Below are 24,446 nucleotides of genomic sequence, written 5' to 3' on the forward strand. Positions count from 1 at the left end.
AGTCCAATTACATTTAACTGGGCTTGTTTAGATGTATGCTTCAACATGTAAATAGTACTCATATTCTAGCAATTGTTTTTATTTCTACTAATTGCTTGATAGTATTATGTTCATGAGCAATGTTTACTTTTAAAGCAGAAGCTGAGGCGAAATGTGAATTTACTTGAGAAGCTGGTTATGCAGGAGACATTGTCATGTCTGGTAGTGAACCTCTATCCGGGAAATGAGGGTTATTCACTGATGCTCAGGGGAAAAAATGGTTCAGGTAATACTTTTGCTGTTTAATTTTTAAAAATACTCAATGTTCTATAAATAGTTATGTTGTTGCTTACATTTAGCTGTTTTACTTCTAATGTAATCCCTTGTGGAAAAAACCCAATCAACTGTACTTGAACTAGAAGTTTTCATAAAGCTGTGAGGTGCTCAGAAATAGTCTCTAATAATGCAGCATAAATCAGTAGAAGTAAGTCTTCTTGACAGCCTTCTATTCTCTTATTTCCCCGTAGCTTCCTGAGTTACTTATCTGAGTTTCTCTTGCTTCAGGTCCCATCTGCCAAATTGTTTCACTGCTCCTAGGTCTGACTAAAGGCATGTGTGTTCCAGTTTCGTTGCATCCACTGGTTCTGTGATGTGCAGTAACAGCATACACTGCTGGTAGTAAAAAATTTTGTCCCATTGAGCTATAAAGGCATGTTGCCTTTTGGAACAATACGAGCAAAACAAGCTCTGTGAACAGAAATAGATGTGGAAAGTAATACTATGACTGTTTTAGGTTTCCACCAGCCCTACTTTTTCCTGTGGCAAGTTTGTTTTAGATTTCATATTGTTAAAGTTTGAACTTGAAAGGCAAACGAAAAGCAATATGTTTTGTTTAAATTCAGATTCTGAGACCATTCGGCTGCCTTATGAGGAAGGAGAGCTGCTTGAATATTTGGATGCAGAGGAGTTACCACCTATTTTGGTTGATCTTTTAGAAAAATCTCAGGTTTGAAAGTTTTGTTTTCAAAAGAGCCTCAGACCTTGATTTTTTTTTTTTTTTTTTTTTTTTTTGAATGCTTCACATAGGTGATTCCAACCACAACATGTAAAACACTTGAGCACATTCGGAACTGTAATACTTAATGTGCCAAATTAATTTTATTGTTATATTGGGGGAGGAATTGGGGAGAAAGGGATACAAGAGAGATTGCTATGGTGAAGGCTGACAAACAACAACTTAATTTCTGTGCTCTAGCAAAATATCCTTTGTTCTTTGTCATTATGAAATATTTGACATGGGTATTTCCTAAAACTATATTGCTGGCATATGAAAACACTACATTTGAAGCTTGTATTTCAGGTGTGTCTAGGTATGTAGTAAACACCACTGGTCTGGCCAAATTGATGATTAGCTTTATCCATTGTATCACTGAATATATACATAAACCGAACTTCTTTTTGAAGACAGTGGCTGAGGCAGATGTTTGATTACTTACAAGTTTTTTCTTTTTTTCAATTAGGTTAATATTTTTCATTGTGGGTGTGTCATAGCAGAAATACGTGACTATAGGCAGTCTGGTAACATGAAATCTCCAACGTACCAAAGCAAGCACATTCTCTTGCGTCCTACAATGCAGGTAAGTGTTCCAAGTCATTCTTCAGTGTTACGGTAGTTCCTGGATGGGATACAAGCTATTACTGAACATATGTTAAGAAATCTTATTATCTAGTTGAAAGCTAATTACCATTGTCTTCCTTCTCAGACTTTAATTTGTGATGTGCATTCTATAACAAGTGACAATCACAAATGGACACAGGTGGGTTAGCAGTTATTTTAAAACTTTTACGGTCGTGGTAAAAACCAAAATAAAATTTATTTTAATTATGTATTTGTTTAATAAAATCTGATTTTTCTGTTTAATTCAAACTGTCAGTTATGTACATAGTACTGCATGGTACACACTCCAGAGATCTGCCAAATTAACTTGTTAATAGCATCTTCCTACAAGATGCCATAGAAAACAATAGGATTTGCTAAAAGCTATAGAATCAGACCTTAATTTTTGGTAATGCAGAATGACAGTATTGGAGTTACTCTTAACTAGTTTACCTTCATTCATCTTCAACATACAGCCTCAGAACATCAGTTGGAGTCTAATGGCACAGTGGCTCCTCTAGCGTTGTTTTGCTATTGATACTGTTACAGTAAGGAGAATCCTAAGTATCTACACTTATACGGTTACAGTTAGTTAAATGCTGAATAGCATGGTGCACTTAATGCACTCATTTGTTTTTCAGAGCCACAATCATGCTCAAATCCTTTTCAAATTGTAATCTGTAGTGATGGGTAGATCATCTTTATGGCACTGATTGCCAGTTCATCGATATAAATCACTAACAGAAAATAGATTTTGTTGCCACTCCTACTGTGTTTAAAACAAACAAATGAAGAAAACACTAACAAAAAAACCCCAGGATGTGTCCCCTACCTTTCAGAAGGATTTCTTTTCCTGTTGGAAACCCTACCCAAAGCTCTGTAACTGACAATAATGGTTAGTGATACTTAACTGTTGAGTATTTTCTTTTGTTCACCATCCACACACAATTTTTTCAGTTTTCTTTAAGATAATGTGCACATGTGCATAGGTATATATCAATTTAATTAGTGTAAAAGTCTTGATATTTTTACATTTATTAATAGCTGTGTATATTACAGGAGGACAAGCTCCTACTTGAGAGCCAACTTATTTTGGCTACAGCAGAGCCTTTGTGTCTTGATCCTTCAATAGCAGTGACCTGTACTACAAACAGACTCCTGTACAACAAGCAGAAGATGAACACTCGCCCCATGAAACGGTAGTTTTCAGTGTGAAGCATGTTGAGTCTTTCTTTGAAATTTTATGAAGTGTTTCAAAGAAAAATATAAGCAATGCTTTATGTGAAAATTTTGCTTCTCATATGTAATATCTGCTTAAATATTAGGAATATGAGGAACAGTCAAGATATTATGTCATATTTTTAAGTGCTCAATATTTTATGGTATTTCATTTAGTAGTAGGTACTCTAATATGCTTATTTTTGTGTATCAAAGTAATGTGTATAATATTATTTTCATAATATTGTATATTGCAATTTTGATTTTGTCCTTTTTTTTGCGTAATCCAGATGTAAGCTGACTCAGGTGAAAGCTCAGTAATGTAAAATATGTAAATAGGTATCTTGCATATTGGTCTCTGATTTGTTAAAAGCTATGTACAAGTTTCACCCTGAATGAGGAAATCAAGGGAATTCTTTGACATTTAGGCTAAACAGAAGTGTGGGCATATTGGAATCTTAGAAAACTTAAAAGTCATGTGGAATGTACTATACACAGAATGTTGAAATTGTTTCACTTTTGTGCATGGTTGTTCACTTTTTTCCACAAAAGCTTGAAATGGTTCACATTTGTTCTACCAAGAGTTGCGTTCACGCTGTAGAATGAAAGTGTACTAATTGTCTCTCAAAATTACTGAAATGTTTACAACTAGATTTGCATTGAAATGCTATGCTAATGTACAAGTAGTGGTCTAAAAAAGTATAAATAGTGAAATTGATAAAGCTGTCCTTAAAACTAGAGTTTGGTGGTCAACAAACATTGCACTAGTAAAATAGGCAAAGGTGTTAAATGAGTGTCCAGAACAGCATTAATGTACCAATGGGTTTGGCATGAGACAAAGAATGGAGGGTAGTTACTGTGTTAATAACTTTGTAGTTACATAAGTGGTACACAGATCACTTGACAGAACTGACTTCTATGATAATATACAAGTAATTTAAGTTTGGTGACTTTTCAGTTAGTTATTCATTTTGACAATGTACTTCAATTATGCATTTCAGAAATAACCCCACTCTTAGTGCTGAAACACATGAACAGAATCCTAGTATTTTTTTAAAAATATCAAATCAGTAATTTGAGTTGTACAGTGTAATCCAGAATAGCAATTTTAAAATAATATTTCAAAACATATGTTTTAGTCTTAATGCAGGTAGCATTTCCCTGCATATTTTTGTGTTTTTACATATGCAGCGGGGAATTTCATTTTGATGGCTTTACAAGCTTATCTGTCATTTTACCATAGGTGCTTCAAAAGGTACTCAAGGTCGTCTCTGAACAGACAGCAGGAAGTAGCTCACTACTCAACTCCACCTCAGCTCAGACTACTTGACTACTTACAGAAAAGAAAGGAGAGGAAAGGAGCACAGCAGTATGACCTCAAAATTTCAAAAGCTGGAAATGTAAGTGTTCTGAGACACAGATATGTATACTTCTATTCTTAATTTAAAACATCTAATACATTAATACTGCTTTTTCATCTTCCAGTGTGTAGATATGTGGAAACAGAACCCTTGCTACTTGACTGCACCTTCTGAAGTGGATGTAAGTCCAGTTGTTACCATTAGCAATTATTAGCAATTGTATTGAGCAGTGTGTTGTATGAAGAAGTGACTAAAGAGTATCCAAGATCAAAGAATGACTTTTAAAAAGTGGGAGTGACTTTAACACTTAATGATTTTCACATACTGTAAGGTAAAAACACAAGCTAAACCACACTGGAATACATTCTAGTTGTAACATGATAGTTTGGATGAGGTAGTGAAAACAGATCTTTAGTATTGTTCATCTGTAGGTTCAATGCATACGTGTCTGTTTGAAATTGTCTGAATGTAGAAAATAGAGAAAGAAATGAGGTAAGGAAATTCTTTAAAAAGGATTCACTTCTTGGCTTGGTAGAAGTTACTCTTTTTTGACATGATAGTATGATACTGTGGGACATACTATTTTCATTAGCTTAGTTGTTTATACAGAGAATTCTGTCTGGGAATTCTTCTGATTGCTCTGTATACCATCTTTCACGGACATTCATGCTCTGTTTCTGGCACTGTCAAAACACGTACTACTGGCATACAGAAGGGACTCGATAGGCTAGACAAGATTGTAACTTTGGACTAGATAGGTCTGTCAAGAGTGTTCATTACCCATGAAATGATACTGTAAGGTTGTACAAACCTTCTCTCCCTTCACACTTCAACAGTGAAGTACCTGACCTAATTAGAGTCTTTAGGAGCTACTGGTATTGTGCAATTTCTTCATTCCACAGTGGGGGCAGTGGTTTCAGTCTGTAGTCTTAAGCCATGTTTCAAACTTCTGTTAAGTTTAACATAATAAATATGGTGTAACAGAATAAATGTAAAGTTCTGCTGGTTCTCCAGTTCACTTTTTATGAACATGTAACACAAAGGGGTGATGCTGTACAAAGTATCAAGCTATCCTTGTCTGCTTCTTGCACTTCTTTTTTAAGGCTATCATGTTAGCCACTCTTAAAAACAAGAAGCTGTGCTAGATTGACTTTAACTCTGGCCCAATATGACTATTGTTCGTTCTTTTCTGATATCTCCATTTTCTTTAAGGTGGAAAAATATGCCAAAGTGGAAAAATCTATCAAGCCTGATGACTCACAACCAACTGTCTGGCCAGCGCATGTGAGTAGTTTAGACCTTTGGCCAAACTTCTGTCTCTATTTAAAATGCCTCTTATTTCGACAAAATCTAAGTAATGTGGAAAGTGTCTTCCTTCCCCCAGTTTAATTAATCTTCCATGTGTTTTGTAGACACAAAAAGATTACCACAGATGCTTGTAATTTCATACAGGGCAGCGTGCGTGTATTCAGTCTTGTACTTTCCTCAGGTTTTCCAGAAACACAAGGAAAAGCAACTTTAATCTCCCAAGTAGGATGTGCTGTGGCTGTATAGTAGAGAAAGCATAATAATTTACAGGGAGCATTGCTTTCTTTACTCATATTTTCTGTCAATCTGTTGAAAAAGAGCTTCTGTTAAAATCAAAATGTTAAATTTGGAAAGAGATTAAGTAATATTAAATGCCTCTTAAACATTGCAGAAAGAGCTTTTTGTAAGTTGAACCATTAGATTTTTGGTGCAAATTACATGATTTGATAAGAAGTAGTCATTTAACATAATTAGCCATAAATTAATTAGCTGTTTGTAATTTTGGAGGCAAAATACTATCTTTATTAACAGCATCTGTCATGATGTCTTTGTAGTTTCCTATTAGCAAAAGGTAATATTTTCCCATAGAAATTAATCTTAATCTCCAACATTTGGAACTTTTTTTGCAAAGTCATAATTTATATAAACTGTTTCTATATGTGTTTACCCAGTCTGCCTTTCCATAGGTAACATGATTGTTTAGGGTTTGCAATATTTTTGTCTTTTTAAGAGGTGATAAACTCATTTTCCTCTCATTCTTTTTGATAACTTCAATTCACTTTCATTTTACATACTGCACCCCTTCTTATAGAGTGTTAGTTACCTTTCTCATAGAGTGTTTCTTAATCTATTGTATAGAACTGGCATGTTTTACTAGCTGTTTCTGTTGTCACTTGTTTAAGATTTATTTCATTCTTTTCTTTTGTCTTTTTAGGAAATAAAAGATGATTATGTGTTTGAATGTGAAGTTGGTAATCAGCTTCAAAAAACAAAACTCACAATTTTTCAGTCTCTTGGTAATCCCTTGTACTATGGTAAAATTCAGACACTCAAAGGTGATGAGGAAAATGACAACCTATTAACTCCATCACAGTAAGTTGCGTGCTCTTTCACTGTGCTGTGATCTGATAGATGAAGGAAGACAATTACCGTTTTCAGTCATAAGAATACTCTAGAGTGAGAAATCTGACTTGAGTTTTGTTTGAAAAATTCAGCTAACGAACCCAAAACTTTTCTAACAAAAAAACCCAAAACAAAATGTGTTCAAGCAACCATCATATCTTAAATGTACTTTTATGTTAGATCTGCATGTTCTTTTACATTAAAGATGTATTGTGTTAAAGAAAAAACACACAGAAAAAAACCCCAGTACACTGAAATTGTGGAGACACTGTGAGACATGTTAACACTTTTTCATAATTTTGGTTGTTGTCAAAATTTGTTTGATGCTGTTAAAACAAAAGATTCAATTTTCTTATGTTTACCCTTATGCAGAGAAATTAAAGCTAAAATAAATTATGAAAAACATGAGCTCCTAAGAAGCTTTGTAATTTTGAATCTGTTATCATTGGTTGGGGTTCTACAAAGATTCTCTGTTCTTGGCTCTTTGTGTGTACCATATTCTTTCTATGGAGAAACCTGTGCAGCAGAGTAGACCCTATAAATTTCTGTAAGGCAAGAAGCAGTGAGCCTGAGCAAACTTCAGTTATGTTAATGAAATTTGTTTTATTGTCTAATATGTAATTCCTATCATATTTTTGATTAAAATCTTAAAATCATCTTAATACTCAGGATTTTTTATCCCTAGACTGAACTATTTACTGTTTGTTTTCATACTATTGTGGTTTAACCCCAGCTGGCAACTCTGAACCACATGGCTGCTCACTTACTCCCCGCCTCCCCAGTGGGATGGGGGTGAGAATTGGAAGGGTAAAAGTGAGAAAACTCATGGGTTGAGATGAAGACAGTTCAATAAGTAGAGCAAAAGCCGTGCATGCAAGCAAAGCAAAATAAGGAGGTCATAAAATCATTTAGGTTGGAAAAGACCTTTAAGACCGTTGATTCCAACCATTAACGTAACACTAGTCTACCACTAAACCATGTCCCTAAGTGACACATCTACATGTCTTCTAAATACCTCCAGGGATGGTGACTCAACCACTTCCCTGGGCAACCTGTTCCAGTGTTTGACAACCCTCATTCACTACATCCCACGGGCAGGCAGGTGTTCAGCCATCCCCAGGAAAGCAGGGCTCTGTCATGGGTAATCGTTACGTGGGAAGACAAAATGTCATTGCTCTGAATGTCCTCCCCTTCCTTCTTCCCCCAGGTTTATATGCTGAGCATGGCATCATATGGTATGGAATATCCCTTTGGTCACCTGGGGTCAGCTGTGTCCCCTCACAACTTCTTGTGCTGCCCCCCCCAGCATACTCGCTGGTGGGGTGGTGTAAGAAGCAGAAAAGGCCTTGACTCTGAGCACTGCTCAGCAATAAAGAAAACATAGAATCATAGAATGGCTAGGGTTGGAAAGGACCTTAAAGATCATCAAGTTCCAAGCCCCCTGCCATGGGCATGGACACCCTCCACTAGACCAGGTTGCTCAAAGCCTCATCCAGCCTGGCCTTGAACACCTCCAGGGATGGGACATCCACAGCTTCCCTGGGCAACCTGTTCCAGTGCCTCACCACCCTCACAGTAAAGAATTGCTTCCTAGTGTCTAGTCTAAATCTATCCTCTTTCAGCTTATGACATCCCTGTGTTATCAATGCTGTTTCCAGCACTAATCCAAAACACAGCCTCACACTAGCTACTATGAAGAAAATTAACTATTGCAGTCAAAGCTGGAACAGCTACTTAGTACTGATCTGCCTAGAACAGCTGTGCTAGCGTAGCTTACAGCTGTGAAATAAGGCTGAGAATTAATAGGATTTATAGGTGCTAGGTGCCTGGGTTTTTTTGGAAATCACTGGTCTAGTCCATTGTTTTTAAGACATTGCCAGCTGAAGTTCATCAACACTTGTATACTTTCTCATTAGAAAACTATGTCATATGAGGTGAAAGGTGGAAACTGTTCGTTAGAATATTCAGGTAGGGCTGTTTTTGACATACCCACAGGTCACTTATGTTTATATTTCAGTGTGAGCATATCCGTATGTTGATTTATAACCTTCCCTTTGTAGTTTTTACAGTAGCAATTCTTTAGCAGTTATTCACTTCTGTTTTTTGAGAGTATAAAATACAAAGCTTCCATGTTCTGCCTTTTGCTTTGTAGGTAATTTACTCTTAAAGGAGACCATATTAGACCATGTGTGTGTATTATATATATAGTTATGAAGCCAAGTTTGTATTTCAAGTACTAAATAGTACCCAGTCCATTAAATGGATACAGTATCTCTTGTACTTTCAGTAGGTTTGGAAAAAGAACCACGTTATCATTCATTCAAAGTTTTGTCATTATAAAAACATGTTCTTTTACTCCAGTTCATTACTGATAATATATTATACATTTTACATTTCAGGTTCCTTATTGGTTCGAAGACTGATGCTGAAAGGTAAATTAATATAGTATCTACAACCATTTGTGTTGATGCCCAATAGTGAATTTTGTTCCTTTTAGCCATTATGACTTCTGATGTTATGGTTAGCGAAACAGATGCAGAACAGATGAGGAAAATAACAGGAATTAATCATCATAACAAAAAGTAGGATATAGTGTGCAGTTTCTGTATTTAACAAGCAAGGAAGAATAGAGGAAAGCAAATACATGAATACAGCTTGCATCGCTACCTAAATTTCAAGCGTGTTGTTACAGTTATTTACACAATTATTCTTGATTACACAGGTAATAAAAAATTCTGAGAGCACTTAGCAAGAATTCCATCTTGACATTTTGGATGGTAAATTAGCAGTCACAGAAATTGTTCATTTGAAATTAAGTGTAATCTGGGACTTATATATGCAGTTTGTTTTTGTGTGTTGTACATTACTTGATCCTGTCTTCTTAGAGAAGCAAATAACAAGATGGTTTTTCCATATGTTTTAGTTGTAGAATGATCAGGAGTAGCAATTTTGGGATAACTTAGGCAGCAAAATAAGTATTTCTTCAAATGTTTTGTCAGTGTGCATCAGATACCTGTGATTCTTTGTGCATCTGAGCACAGAACCTTTAAAAAGCAATCTCTGTCAAAGCCAGTTGTGTTTTTGTGCCTTCATAGGAGATCTCGAGGTGATGTATGTGCCGTAGCTCTTACCCCCCCACACACTCTTCATATGTGCCTGGCAGGGAGATGAGTCCTTGATTTGATCAAAACCCAATAATTTTATTTGTTTTAATACATAATTTTGATCAAGAAACTGTTTATATTCTCTCCTGCCTCCTTTGTGCTGATAGAGACTTCTGCTGTTTGTGCTGGGGGTTGGTTGGCTGAAAACTAAAACAATAATAAAGTGGTCTAGTTTTAACTGGGATTGATCTCTGGATCAAGTTTGCCTCTGGGTTGCACAAATCCTTCTACTAGGGCAAGAAGAAACAGCAGAGGAGGAAGGAAAGCAGGACCACCTTTTTGAGTACATGGCATTTTATTACTCCATCTCCAGTGTGATTTTAGGGCAGTCTAAAACCTAAGTGCTGAAAACAAGTACACTGCACCCTTTTCTCTGCCATGTATCTTGGGGCCCTTGCTTATGTCTGCATTAGTCACGTAGCAGTATATTGAATTAGTGCTATACTCAATGTAAAGTGTAGTTCATCGCATTTTGGTGTAAGCTAATGGAAATATTCCAGCAGTTCTTCACTGAGATTCAGTCTGCTAGAGTATAAGCAACAAGTGACAGGTCTTCAACTTGATTTTCAAGTCTGCAAGGTCACTTTATGTATTCTGCTCATGTTCGTGAAACAGTGTTCCCTCAACTTAGCTATCTCAAATTAGTAATGATGTTATATTTGATTTGGTAGAATAGTACTTAAACTTGTTTGCCTGATCTCATTGATGCTTTAAATTCCTGGCTGCATCACTGCTTGTTATTCTGGCTGTCCTCGTGCTCAAATAAGAAACAGTGATCGCTTTTGCTGTGATAACTGATTCTTGCATATACATTCAGTATGGACCTCTTAATTCATCCCTTGCTTTGAGTCCTCATCTGACATAAGTCTCAAGTTAAAGGAGGGTCAGCTGTTCCACAGGGAGTACAAACAGAGGACACAGCTTTATAAAAGATTCTGGAATGGCATCCCCACTGACTGACATCCCAAAGAACTGCACTTGCTTTTGGGAACTGTTCTGTCTACAGTTTTGCATATTCTTCCAAGAGAGTGTTTCTTAAACCTGTTTCTTGAAGGAACTGTATTTTGCATTAGAAATAAAAAAAAAGGGGTAATTAAAGAAAAGTTAAAACGGAATAAATCTGAGAAAAGAGTCTAGGAGCGTAAGTAGAAAGACAGAGATAAAACATCTGTATCTCCATATGTATGTGCATCTCTATTTTATATAGGTAATATTACTTATATAATACATGACTGTGATATATACAACTATGTGTTTACATATACAAATCTACTTTAGAATTTCAAAGTTGTTAATCTTTTTATGTCCTCCTTGTTGTGTTTCAGAGTGGTGAACCAGTATCAGGAGTTGGTACAAAATGAAGCTAAATGTCCTGTGAAAATGTTTCATAATTCTGGTGGATCAGTCAACCTTAGTCATCTTTCTCCAGGGAAGGAAATAGAAGTGAGTTTATCAAGCCATAAATGTCTTTTATTTGCACTTGGTTGTTGAATTATTAGAATAATTTTTGCTGTCCACATTTAAAAGTAAAATAATCTAAAAATTTCATTCTGAATGAATTCTTAAATGCTTTACTGTCATAATTGTTCAAAGTATATTGGAAAAGTTAGAGGAACGGACTTTTGTTTTCACTGTTCAAACGCTATGTGTTTTATCCATGTCGTCTTTTTTTTCAGCTGTGTCTAGTATAGTTAGCTCCAACGTTTTGTTGTACCATTTCCTCTTGTTCAGATGAACCTTTCACAGAACAGTATGGTAAAATGCAGCTATGCGTTTTATTTTACGGGTCATTAAACATAGAAGCAGGTGTAGTAGCTGAACTTCTTTCACCTTTAGAAATTATTAAAATTATTTTCTTTTTACTTTGAAGAAAACTTTCAAAAAACAAAAACCAAAAAAAACCACCAAACCACAAAAACCTTTAAAGTGCATTTGTTTATATGCACACATCCAGTAGGAATTCCTGCATTCCCAAATTCTCATGCCTGTTGGCATTGCTTCGTGGTTTTCTTAGTTCTTCTGGCTTTCTTAGTCAGATTCAGTACTCTAGTGGTGAGCTGTATTTAGGCTCCAACTAGTAAATTAATATTGTATCTGCTGGGCTATTTCCTTTGCTACATCTTTCGCTTAAATACCTACTTTTAAACTGCAAACAGTGTTGTTCTGAAAGGGGTGGTTCTTGGAGTCAGCCAGAAGAACAGCATGCAGAGGCCAGCAGTTGCAGGAAGGAATATGAATGTGTCTGCGTATATGTATATACATACAGACATATGCATGAACATGTATGTGTGTGTATAGATATTAAAGTCATAGAATAACTCAGAGTGAGAGGGTATTTCTGGAAGTCCTGTTGTCTGGCTGTCCAGGCCCCCACCAAAAGTCACTCATGTTACTGTGTTTAATGATCTAGTCCCCTTTTGAATTGGGCAGTAGTGTTTATTTTCATAACGAAGAAAGTGGTTTTTAATAGTAGAAGAGAAAGGTAATCCTCAGAATTTTCTTCAAAAGATTCTTTTTTATAAGCAAGCAATTAGAAACATGTAGAGGAAGTGTTTCTTATTACTGTGGATCAGTGGAAGCTAAGCTCTGCAAAAAGATTGATTCTGCACAATGCTGAATGCTCTGGTTTGTTAGCCCATGCACATTTAATTTAGGCTTCAGCACTGAAATATTCCATTCACTATACTGAGAGCCTCATTTTCTAGTTTCAGCACTTTGTGGAGTGTGTGTTTGTTTAGACATTACTTTCATTTATGGGATACTTGCTTTATAGCTAAAAATATATAGGCTGTAACTGTAAATGTGTTTCACTGCTGAGTCTTTTTATGGTGTCTGCTATTGGAATTGTGGATTTAGGGTCTGTTGTGAGTGACTGAGAAGTACAGACTTGATCGGTTGAAGATGATCAGAGGGCTGGAGCACCTCCCATATGAAGACAGGCTGAGAGAACTGGGGTTGTTTAGCCAAGAGAAGAAAAGGCTCTGGGGAGACCTTATAGCAGCAAAGGAGGCCTGCAGGAGAGATGGGAAGCACCCTTTATCAGGGAGCATAGTGATAGGACAAGGGGTAAGAGTTTTAAGCTGAAAGAGGGTAGATGTAGATTTAGATTAGGTATTAGGAAGAATTTTTTCACTGTGAGGGTGGTGAGGCATTGAAACAGGTTGCCTGGAGAAGTTGTGGATGCCCCATCCCTGGAGGTGTTCAAGGCCAGGCTGGATGAGGCTTTGAGCAACCTGGTCTAGTGGGAGGTAGAACATGGCAGGGGGCTTGGAACTAGATGGTCTTGAAGGTCCCTTCCAACCCAAACCATTCTATAGAGTTAACTTATGTTCAAACCACCTGAGGTTATAAGAAAACACAAAAAGCGAGCACCTTTCCTCTAAAACGATTAGTGAAGTTCTGATCCCACTGATGTCAGTGGGAAAGCATGTATTGATTTCTGCACGTTCAGGATTTCCCTGAACATATTTAAATTTCTGCTCCTAGGATCAGGAAGTGTGATCCTGTTCTCTAAGTCCATATTGGTTGGAAATGGCAGACATATACAGATGGTGAATGAATTAATCCTTTTATTTAGAGTACATCTGTCACTCTTGCATTTGTGAAAATAACTAAGAAGGATCTCATAATTGCAGAGAAGAGTGAAACTCCTTAATTTTTTTTTGCTCAGTTTAAATTTTACTTTCAAGCTACTTCTTGATGTCAAGCGTTTTATCTAAAGAGAGTCAGTCATAGATTATGTTTTTAAAATAAATAAAAATCTGAAATTTTTAAGGTAATTTTGTTATGGTTTTGAGAAGTTTAATACAAATTATTTGAATTGTCTTTTCTGTCAAGTATGTGGAAGTTCACATTATTGTGGTAGTGTTAATTTCTCTTTCCTCCTAGCAGCCAGAAACTATATCAGGCTCTGTTCAGTCTTCAGTATTGGGGAAAGGTGTAAAACACCGACCTCCTCCCATCAAATTACCTTCAAGTTCAGGAAGTAGCTCTTCAGGTAATTATTTATTGACTTGGTTGTCTCCTTTTTATGTGTTCTGTCTATTGTAAAATGACATAATATCCCTTTAGTAAAGATCTCATTCAAAAAAAAAAAATCAGTGTCTTATCTGTGAAAAGAGCATCATTTTGTTGACTTTTTTTGTATTGTTCACAAAACTATATCCTAACAGATACTTAAGTTATCGTGTGCTCACAGAACAATAATGTATTTTAATTATGCTTTTTCAGGTAATATTTTTAGCCCACAACAGTCAAGCAGCCATCTAAAATCCCCAACTCCTCCTCCTCCTCCTTCTAAGCCTCCTGGCCTTTCTCGGAAACAATCTATGGATCTTAATCAAGTTAGCATGCTCTCTCCAGCTGCCATGTCTCCTGCAAGCTCTTCACAAAGTGAGTCACGACCTAAATTCTCCATTAAATCTTAGGCTTTTGCATAAATGCTTCCTGAGATAAACTTCTTAACCTGTGGAATGATGAGACTTAAGTGTACAGTGTACCCTATATTGTATAAGTTGTGCAGCTTCAGGCAGGTCTCTTGTTCACTGTATGTATTTTATGTTTATTGTAACTGTGTTCGTTTTTCTGTATATATGTATGCACCCTCTGTGTATACGTTTTAATACATTTTATGCAATTAGTGTGATCTCCTCATTTATGATAGGCTGGTAGATGATGTGATGAGATAAAATTCCAAAGTGTAGATTTTTTTTCCTCCAGTGTAAAAACAGTGTGTTAGATCAGTTTGCCTTTACATTATTTAAGCATTTGGTTTTTTAAATGTTATAGGAGCTGGTGCAGTTGTATCTCTATGTATGTATATAATCTGATCAGTCCCAATATGGTGATACAATAAACTATAAGATGATTTTTTAAAACACTCCTACACTGTTTTACAAATCATTGCTGATTGCAAGTGTGGTGGTGATGCTGATGACGATAGCACCATATTCTCAGGTGTTAAAAGGTAAATTTCACTAATAAGTGACATCCTAGTTTAACTATTTTCATTAACACTGACAGGATCATTGTAACCATAGCTATAGATCATAAACATTTTTTAAAATATGTATGCGTCTTGAGACATTTTGTGAACATATTTGTATAAAGAGAAATCATAGCTGCAGTTTTTCAGTTTTTTTTATGAATAATTGTATACTGCACATTCCAGTATCCTGCACAGTATTATAATATGCTTTTTGCATTAAATAATTTAAAATCTGGATAGCTCAAAAGGTGTAACTTTTCTGCCTTCTTGTTTTGCACAAAGGAAAAAAAGAAAACTTACAGAAGTTTTCTTCTAACATATTTATTCAGTTTTTATGTTGGTGCCATGAATTGTGTAAATCTGCTGCACGCAGTTGTTACTTAAGAGTCTGGTCACAACAGCTGGACATTCACATTTATTTCCTTTCTTTCTGCAGGGCATGAAAGTTAAAAAAAAAATCAGAAAAACAAAAAACCACCTCAAGCTTTTTAGTTTTTTTTTGTTTTGTTTTTCTGTTGATAAACTCTGCTTACTGCATCCGCAACAAATATAGCTATACATGCTACATTTAAGCAGAAGGAATTACACAGTAACTTTTAAAGATGCAGTATTATCCTCTGGTTCTTAAATATTTAAAAAAAAAATTTTATTTGATCAAAATTTGGCAAGTGGGAGTTCAGCTGTCTGAATTTTAGATCAACCCCATGATTACTGAAATAATGTATGTTCTTTGTTGAATCTGTTGTTTTCCATGATATGTTTTTAACACGATGCTGTTGTGCAGGCAGTGCATATAGACTATATGTTTAACATTTTAGGACAAAAACATTAATAAGGTTAAAATGGTCACTAAGAAATTAGTTTTATTTTTATTTACATATTTGAATGGAGTTATGACTTAATCTGCCATAAATTATGGAAGGACTTAATGGAGGATACAAATTATGGCTTAAGAAGTTAAGCATGGAGAATGGGTTTTCTGTGTGATTACACTGCATCCTTAACAATTAGTGCGTTCTGCAACACTGGTGTTGTGTAGAGATTAACACTTGCAGACTAAAAAAAGGAACAAAGTGTCAGTGCTAAATGAGATTCCTTAACCTTATTATACAAAAAGAACTGGCCTTTTATAACAAACTAGCACTTTTTATTTTTCTCAATGAGCAGGGTCTGGAACTCCTAAACCATCTACTCCTACTCCAACCAACACCCCTTCATCGACCCCACACCCTCCTGATGCTCAGAGCTCAACTCCTATTACCCCTTCTGCCACCCCTACTCCCCAAGATTCAGGCTTCACCCCTCAGCCCACTTTGTTAACCCCGTTTGCTCAGCAGCAAATGTCTCTGAGCCAGGCACTGCCTGTAATGACCATTCCTCTTTCCACCATGGTAACATCCATTACTACAGGAACAACCTCCACCCAGGTCATGGCAAACCCTGCAGGACTTAACTTCATCAATGTAGTGGGCTCTGTGTGGTAAGTTCTTTGTTATGATGGCTTCTTAATTTGCTCTCAGTGGGCTGGTTTTTGGGGTGAGCGGACAGGGAGGGTGCGAGTGGTATAGGACTGCCAGGCATCCTTTAGGATAGATATTTTTCAGGATCTGCAATACAAAGACATCGTTCACTTTGTAATTATGAAGTGTAGAGCCACTGGAAACTATTTGTATTGCTCAAATATAAGGCATCTACTATCAGCATATTGAAAAGGTCTATTAAGAAAGTTGTGCTATCAACATGTTGAATTTCATAAGGCTTAGCTGCAATTGAAGTAGTTTCTGAGATTTTGCTCTTTAAGTTTGGAAATTGTTTATATTAATCAGAGAGGAGGTGGAATATCTTATGCAGATCACTCTAAATGAAAAATTGAAAGAGGTTTGATATTCAAGTGCCTATGAATGAAATGTTGTATATAAAATACAAGAAAACAACAAATTTGTTTTCTGACAATTCAATCAAACATTGAGGTTAAGCATTCTTTGATCCTTAAAACTCATTTTATGGTTTAAAAAATAAATGCTGCTGTCAATAATAAATTGTATGGTATAACATGTTCTATTTTTTAGACTAAATGAAATTCTGTGATCAGTATAAGCTGGTCAGTGTAAGACACACAATGTGCTTCAGTGCAAGTATCAGACACTTGAATTACTCATCCAAGGTGTTCAGTAGCTGAGCACTGTTGATTAATTAGAGTTCTTTTTTATAGTGCAAAAAGAAAACACAAACCTGTTCCTTAACTTTTTCTTATGATAGCATAACCATTTTGAAGACTGAACCACTTGTTTTATTTTCTGTACATTATACCCAGGAAGAAAAATTATATATGCCAAGAATATGGATTTATGTATTTGTTATACCCTAGGCATGATGATTTTTTTAAGCTGCCTTGATGTTTTATCCATAATCCCATTTACAGCAAACAATTTATTTATTCATCATGAGACAGAGGGCAAAAATTCAGTTACTCAGAGTTGTTTGTACCACTTGAGTTTGATATGTTGTCTTTCCTCTTCTACAGTGGAGCACAGACACTGATGAGTGGTTCAAACCCTATGTTGGGGTGCAACACTGGTGCCATAGCCCCTGCAGGTATAAATCTGAGTGGCATTTTACCATCAGGAGGTCTGGTACCGAGTGCGCTGCCCGCTGCAATGCAGTCTGCCTCTCAAGCAGGTTAGTGTGAATAAGTCAAAGCCACCCTTCAGATAGGGGCAGTGTGGAAACATAATACGAGAACAATGGATGAAAAGTGGCCATTGTGTGAATAGATTGTGCATTTGATCGCTGGAGCTGGGGAACAACATACATATTTTTCCATTCAAAGTGTAGGCTATGTTTGTGATTGTTTGAAATTGACTTTGAGGAGCTAAACTGGGGAAATATACAAATATTATCAATTTACTGCACTTAACTGCCAAACAAAGCAGAAAAGTGCATGCTTTGATTTTAAGACTGTATAAATCTGTATGCCTCAATATTCACTAAAGCAGCATTTAAATTCTTAGTTTATTTTTTCTGAAAAAAATAATAAAATAAAAAAGAATCCTAATATACAGTTATGGAATCAGAAGCATAGAAGAGACTTCAAGATACCCATCCCTTACACTGAGACAGAGTCAAATCTGTCTAAACCATACTGAACCAGTGCTTATCTAAACTGACTTTAAATACCTTCACTAAAGATTCCAGTCTCCCTTGTTAGCTGTTTGGAGTAGTTTATTAGCTGTACCAAATGTTTCCTTCTAATTGCAATGCATCTCCTTAATTGCAAATGATTTTTTTTCTCCTGTTCCTTGTAGAGATGAAAAATAGTTGTTCGCCCTTTCTCTTTACCTTCTAAGTATCAAACATGCTGTCATGTCCCACATTTGTCTTCTCTTTCTGATAGGTCATATTTTTCAAACCTTTCATAATCCTGTCACTCTCTTCTAGACTGTCCAATTTGCTTACATCCTTCTTAAAATGTGATAACCAAAACTGGACACAAGCCTGAGCTTGGCTGATTTACCACTGTGGAGCACAGCAGAATAAATGCATCTCATCTCTTTCCCAACATTCCTGTTAACATTTCCCCAGATGAGGTCTGCCTATTTTTTATTTGTATTTTTTTACAACAGCATTACATTAACATAAGAATGGCTTGACTGGTTTAGGCCAAAAATCTGTCCAGTTTATATTCTGTCTCTGACAGTTGCCATTAGAAGATACTTAGGAGAGAGTGTAAGACCAAACAAGAAGTGTGAAGTGAAACATCCCTTGTATACAACTGTACCTCTTCTGGCAATCTACAGCTTTGAGACTTTCTCAGCTGAGGACCATCCATGTGGATCTTTGAGCTTAATATCCCGTGGTAGACTTCTAGTCTGTGGATTTATCTATTTGGTTTTGAAGCCGTGTTGTATTTTTGGCATCTACAGCATCTTGTGACAGTGAGTTTTATAAATGTAAACTGTGAAGAGGTTCTTTTCTTTTGAGTGTTCTACAGTTTGTGATATGGATGATTTGGATGCGTTTGTGACTTGCTGTTATTTCTCGTGTCCTTTCTTGCTGTATAGACACAAAGCTAGTTACTCACAATTTCGTACTTGTTCATTTGTCCTTTTTTTTTTCAATTCACTGTTACTGATTTTTGGACCTTTTCTTCAGTTCACTAGAATCACTTTTAATTCTAATTCTGTCCTTTCAAGCACTAGCAACTTTTACTAGGTTGATGACACAGATTTTTACACACTACACTGTCACCCACATAACAGATGGGAGTAGTGAGCTGAGCTAGGTCTGTGGCAGACCTCTGAGGGATTCTGTTTGAGAGCTGCTGTGTTACTGGAACATTTGTATCTGTTCTATACCCAACTCATAGCTTACTATATATACATCTTTTCTTAGCATAGCTTTGAAGAGTGCCATGTGGAATAATGCCAAAAGCTCAAGTCAGATACATCTTGTCTAAAGCCCTTGCAGGGGTGGACAGTTGCTAAGATCTTCTGTGGGATTGTTTTCTGTTAATGATTGAGAAACTGAGAGCCTTTTACGTCATTGAGCCCTTGGACATTTCTGGATTTACTGTACAAACAGTAAAACTTTTTAAAGCCAGGAGTATCACTGCTATGATATTCTCCACATTCACCTTTGTGTAAATGCATTAACAAATTATAGATTATGGGGTACAGTGTTCTGTAATACAGATTTCTTTCCATTTAGCTCTCTTTAACTTTGAATCTGGATAACTATGAATTTATTAACATTATGGAAAATGCAGCATTGTTTAAAGTATAAAATCTAAACTTGCCAGTTTTCCAACTTCAAAATGTTTTGAAATTATCCCAGTGGAAAGGTGTATTAATTGCAATACACATATATAATTAAAGACTTCCTACTAATAAAAAGATATTTTCTTTAACAGGCAGCCCCTTTGGTTTGAAAAATGCATCAAATCTTCGGCCCTTAAATCTTCTACAGGTAATTTATATACTTGGACACAATAATAATGATAATTTCTTTAGAGATGTGTTTAGTGCTGCTTACTGCATTGCCACCCCCCCCCCCAATCTTTGAAGCCAGTTGATCAGACAAACCATTTACTGCAAATTTTAATTGCTAATTTAAAACACTTTAAACAAGAGAAGAAGCTACTTCCATAAAGGTAACCAGGTGGAAATTATATTCTTAGCTCACAACAAAGCAGCTAGTTCTCAGTAACAATCTAAAAATGCTGACATTTGAATTCCAGAGATCAATCCTAAAATACAATCTTCTGTTTTCAGGATTTGCTTAAGCTTTTATTGCAAAGCATTATTTAAACTGAAGTTATGGTTATTTTAAAAGTACAAAACAGTACAGTAGTATCACTCAGGGGTTACACATGTAAGGCCTAAAAGCTGAGCTGAACCCACACAGGTACATGCAGTAATAGCTTTAAAGAGTTTCTGGTAATGGAAATAGATGTTCATATAAGATAGGGAGTTTAAAAGGTCTCTAAATGTTTCCTTTCCACTAAGCATACATACAAATACAAACAAGAGCAAAAGTTGCTTATGAGGTCAGAGCTCCATTTAAAAGTAGAACAGGGAGTATTTGTGGACTGGAGTGGAGTTGCTGGATCTTGAAGTGAGCTGCAAGTTACAGATGCAGAATTGCAGGTTCAGTGTTCTACAAATGTTGCACCGTGCTTCAGAAAATTCCTACCAATGAAAGATCAGCTGTAGCTTTGCTGCTGCCTCCTCCCACTCCTATACACACTCCAGAAACATGGAAAAGGGCAGGCACAGGAGGCAGTTATGCCAGAGTAGAGCTCTTTTATAAAATTAAAGTACGTCCTTTCAAGCTACCTCTGCCATTCATACAAGCCACTAATAATTTGGCTGAAATCAGTGCAAATAAAGCTGGGGTAAGGGAGAGGAATCAAGACTTTCACTTTTAATATTTTTTTGCATCAGACCTTGCAGTTTGTTGATTGGAAGCATGTATTAAAATTCAGTGGAATATTCTGAAAGTGAAAATAATAGTGCTTTTAAAGACTAGCCTTTATATTTCCAGTATCAGTACAATCTTTATTATTTTAATGAGAATAATAAAAAAATTATTTTCCTGTGGAAATATCTCACAATAATTTAATGCAGGTTTGTTTTCTGAGCATAAGGCTTTTTCACAAACAACTGCAGTTGTAACCTGATTCATTTTAAAGGATTGAAAAAAAAAAAAAAAAAAAACAAAACAAAAACAAACCTCCAAGGAGTACATCATTATCAATGTCATGCTCATTCTAGGACAGTGTGAAGCTCCGCAGTTTGATTGAATTATGCCTTTTGTTTTTAATCTTCAACAGCTTCCAGGTGGTTCACTTATTTTTAACCCACTCCAGCAACAACAGCAACAGCAGCTGTCACAGTTTTCTCCACAGCAACAATCTCAGCAGCCTACAACCTGTAGTCCTCAGCAACAGGGAGAACAGGTGTGTGCTAACAGCCCTCAGTCTGGGGTGCATGGATGAAACAGTTTCTCCTATTCTCCCCATCTCCCCAAGTAAATGAGCCTTTGCACATCTGAAGCAGAGGGGGAAGAAAGTCTTCCTCCAAAACCTCAAACTGCAAAGACTACAGTGGCTTTGTTGCCATGGCTGGAGCTGGGTTATACTCCTTTATTTATATATGTATAGAAGAGGAGCCATAACAAAACAACTGGCCAGCATTGTCTACATCTAGCATGAAGAGAGCCAGCCCACTGTATGAGTGGTGTAAAATCAGCTTAGTGTTGTCCTGTTTATCATAACTAGCAGATACATCAGATGAACAGAGAAGAAATACAATCAAGATTACTGCAGAGTCAGTAAAACTTGTTTCTTACACTGCTGTGAGTTGGCTTGTGAATCCTCACTGCTGTAGTTCAACAGAATTGTTTTCTTTGCACTGGAGAAAGTATCAGCTGGCTTTAAAGCTGTCATCTTAAGACATACACTACTGCTGCCTGTAATTCTTGATAGGGACCAATCTGTCCTCCAAATAACAAATCTTGAGTGTTTGGTTCTACCTGTGCGTGCCTGAAAATCTCACCTGCACTAATGCAGCAATTTGGGAAAACTAGCCGCTCTGCTTTTGTGTTATTTGTCTTCACAGAAATGCAGGACTTCTCTTTACCAAATAGTCTCTACTGGATACTCAGTTTGTCATAATAATTTTGCTTGTACTACTGTAGACTGTTCATAGATAAGATGCCTCTTTCAGGTGTTTATATGGTGTATAGTCTCCTGTGTCACAGGCTTTGTTCTGGAATGTGGGACAGTTTAATGGGAAACTTTCAGATTTGTTCTCAGAATCCAAATGTCAATTACTAGGTGAATTACTAAAAAAAATAGTGCAAGCTCATACTATTGGGTTTTATTTTCTAGACATTGAACTAAAAGGGCATTTACAGAAGGCTGATGTAAGCCTAGTCCTTGTGGCAGAAAGTTCTTCTGGAGGAAATCAATCTCCTCTGCATTGGCCAACTTGCCCTAAGGAACTTCTCTTACCATGCATTATAGAGTAAGACTAGGGTCATTAGCTAAAATGAGACAAATACTAGATTCCTGAGCTTTCACTAAGGACAAGAATATAGGTGTTCACAGTGCTCTGATCCAAGTGCTTAGTGGAAAAAACGTAAGCCCCAAAACACCAAGTTTTTCTGTGCTGACAACAGAATATATACATTCTGACCTTAGCATTTTTCCCCAAATGTTGCTTCTATGACTTTGTAAATGTTTCTTAGTTACATTTGTTGAGATGGTGATGTCTTCTTAAAATGCACAGTCTTTTGGTCAAGCTTACCTAGATCTTAGTGACTTTATTTCATATGTTTATTCTAAAGAAGCATTACAACTCCTGGAAATGCACCAGATTAAAAGCGACTTTTTTCGTGACTGATAAGCCATGCAGTTTGTTTAAATCGCATATATAACACTTTATTTCTCCACTGTATGAATCAGTGCATAATTTAAGTTCTAGAAGAGATCTTAATTCAGTACCCTTTGACTTCAGTAGACACTAGATCAGACACCACTAATTCCATTTCAGTATTTGCTGGGAGAACTATTCTGTTCTGAAAATAACATTTTAAAGGCAGGGTTCATATTTTTAATTAAGTTTATGGCACAATATGAACATGTGAATATAAGTTTCAGACTTTTCACATTTCGATTGATTAGGACCTTTGCACGTGGTTGGTTTCAGATATCACCTGAAGACTTTGGGTTTGTGAGTGGGACAGGAAATGTCATAAGAGTACAACCATAAACTGTAGCCTCTACTGACTGCAGGGAAGTTGACAACTGCATGGAACTTCTGCTGGGTAACAGCCATAATACAATTTCTGCCAAAACAGAGCTGGTTTGGGTCATTCAGCATCTCTTTGTTCTACTTTAATAGTGGCTACATTATAGCCTGTGTCTACATGCACTGGAAGATGTAGAATTAAATGTTTTTAAATGTCACTTCAGAAGTTTGCCTTCACGCTGGCTTTATTTACTTATTACCAAACTTTGGTATAAATGAATAAGGATCAAGCTTTTCATTTTTGCTAGGGGTCTGACCAAGGTCCATCCAATCAAGATCAGGCATTATCTGCCCAACAAGCTGCTGTAATTAACCTGACGGGAGTAGGGAATTTCATGCAACCTCAAGCCACAGGTATGTGCTTGCTGAGCCTCCTTTTGTAGTTAAGTGTGTATGTTGATAAATTCACACTGAAATGAAGTTTGGTCTTAAAGTCTTACATTACATCAGAAAAATTTACTATTGTCAGGATGTGAATGATACAAGAAAGTGAACTGAAAGCATGCACTTTTCTGCTTTGTTTGGCAGTTAAGTGTAGTAAATTGATAATACCACATGAAAATGTCAGTTGATACAAAAAGAAAATACAGGGAACTTCCATGCCAGACTTCATTGAGGAATGTTTCTTTAACTGTGTGCTTAACATCCAGTACAAAAAACCTCTTTGTGTCTCCACAAGTACTTCACAATCTAATTATGTTCTAACTAACAGTATGTATATCATGTATACTTTATTCTGCACTGCTTCCAATTTGACTTTGAAACTAATTCTATTGATCCTCCTTTTCTGTTACGCTCTCTTCCTTTCTCTTCCTTCCCTGACAAACTCAACCTGACCTCTTTGACCTGCCTGCTTTCACCTTCTCCTTTCTTAGTGTTGTCTCAGCTTGGCTCTGCTGTGAACAGACCTGGGCAAAGCCTTCCTCAGCAGAGACTCCAGCTCTCTTCTGCCTTACAACAGCAACAACAAGCCTTGCAGCAGCAGCAGCAACAGATACAAGTAATCCAGCAACTTCAATCTGACTGTGTTTAAAAAATAAAATTTAAAAAAATTAAAAATACAGTTCTTGGCTCCAAAACCAAAAATCTTGCCCCTTTGACAGTTTTGTTTTTTTTTTTTTTAAACTAATGTCTTTATGGTCTTGCAAATGAAAAACAGGACTTTTAGCAAACTATATCATGAAACATTTGAAATCTGGGGTTCTCTCAGCTTGGAGCACTGAATTTATTTTTATTAATTTAAGCCATCCACCTTCCTGATTTGCTAACATTCAAGGAGTGCTTGTGGCACATACCTAAATAAGCTCTGCCAGGTGCCAAACAGCTTTCACAATAGCA

At 36.3% G+C, this 24,446-nt stretch overlaps 1 protein-coding gene across 1 annotated transcript in view; it reads left to right on the plus strand.

The window, feature by feature from the left end:
* SUPT20H (suppressor of Ty 20 homolog (S. cerevisiae)) overlaps positions 1 to 24,446 on the plus strand; it is a gene marked incomplete at its 5' end in the record, with an annotated part of 31,380 nt that overhangs the window by 5,889 nt on the left and 1,045 nt on the right. The window contains 17 exons of the mRNA XM_010088129.1: positions 139 to 265; positions 882 to 985; positions 1,500 to 1,616; positions 1,743 to 1,796; positions 2,696 to 2,835; positions 4,098 to 4,254; positions 4,340 to 4,396; positions 5,428 to 5,499; positions 6,458 to 6,615; positions 9,045 to 9,077; positions 11,135 to 11,252; positions 13,701 to 13,806; positions 14,040 to 14,201; positions 16,207 to 16,276; positions 17,321 to 17,475; positions 19,706 to 19,761; positions 23,357 to 23,462. Coding sequence (XP_010086431.1) covers positions 139 to 265; positions 882 to 985; positions 1,500 to 1,616; positions 1,743 to 1,796; positions 2,696 to 2,835; positions 4,098 to 4,254; positions 4,340 to 4,396; positions 5,428 to 5,499; positions 6,458 to 6,615; positions 9,045 to 9,077; positions 11,135 to 11,252; positions 13,701 to 13,806; positions 14,040 to 14,201; positions 16,207 to 16,276; positions 17,321 to 17,475; positions 19,706 to 19,761; positions 23,357 to 23,462 — 1,792 coding nt within the window. The remainder of the gene's footprint in view (positions 1 to 138; positions 266 to 881; positions 986 to 1,499; positions 1,617 to 1,742; positions 1,797 to 2,695; positions 2,836 to 4,097; positions 4,255 to 4,339; positions 4,397 to 5,427; positions 5,500 to 6,457; positions 6,616 to 9,044; positions 9,078 to 11,134; positions 11,253 to 13,700; positions 13,807 to 14,039; positions 14,202 to 16,206; positions 16,277 to 17,320; positions 17,476 to 19,705; positions 19,762 to 23,356; positions 23,463 to 24,446) is intronic.

The sequence above is a fragment of the Pterocles gutturalis genome, unplaced genomic scaffold, assembly GCF_000699245.1.
Source record: "Pterocles gutturalis isolate BGI_N339 unplaced genomic scaffold, ASM69924v1 scaffold1062, whole genome shotgun sequence".
Lineage (NCBI taxonomy): Eukaryota > Metazoa > Chordata > Aves > Pterocliformes > Pteroclidae > Pterocles > Pterocles gutturalis.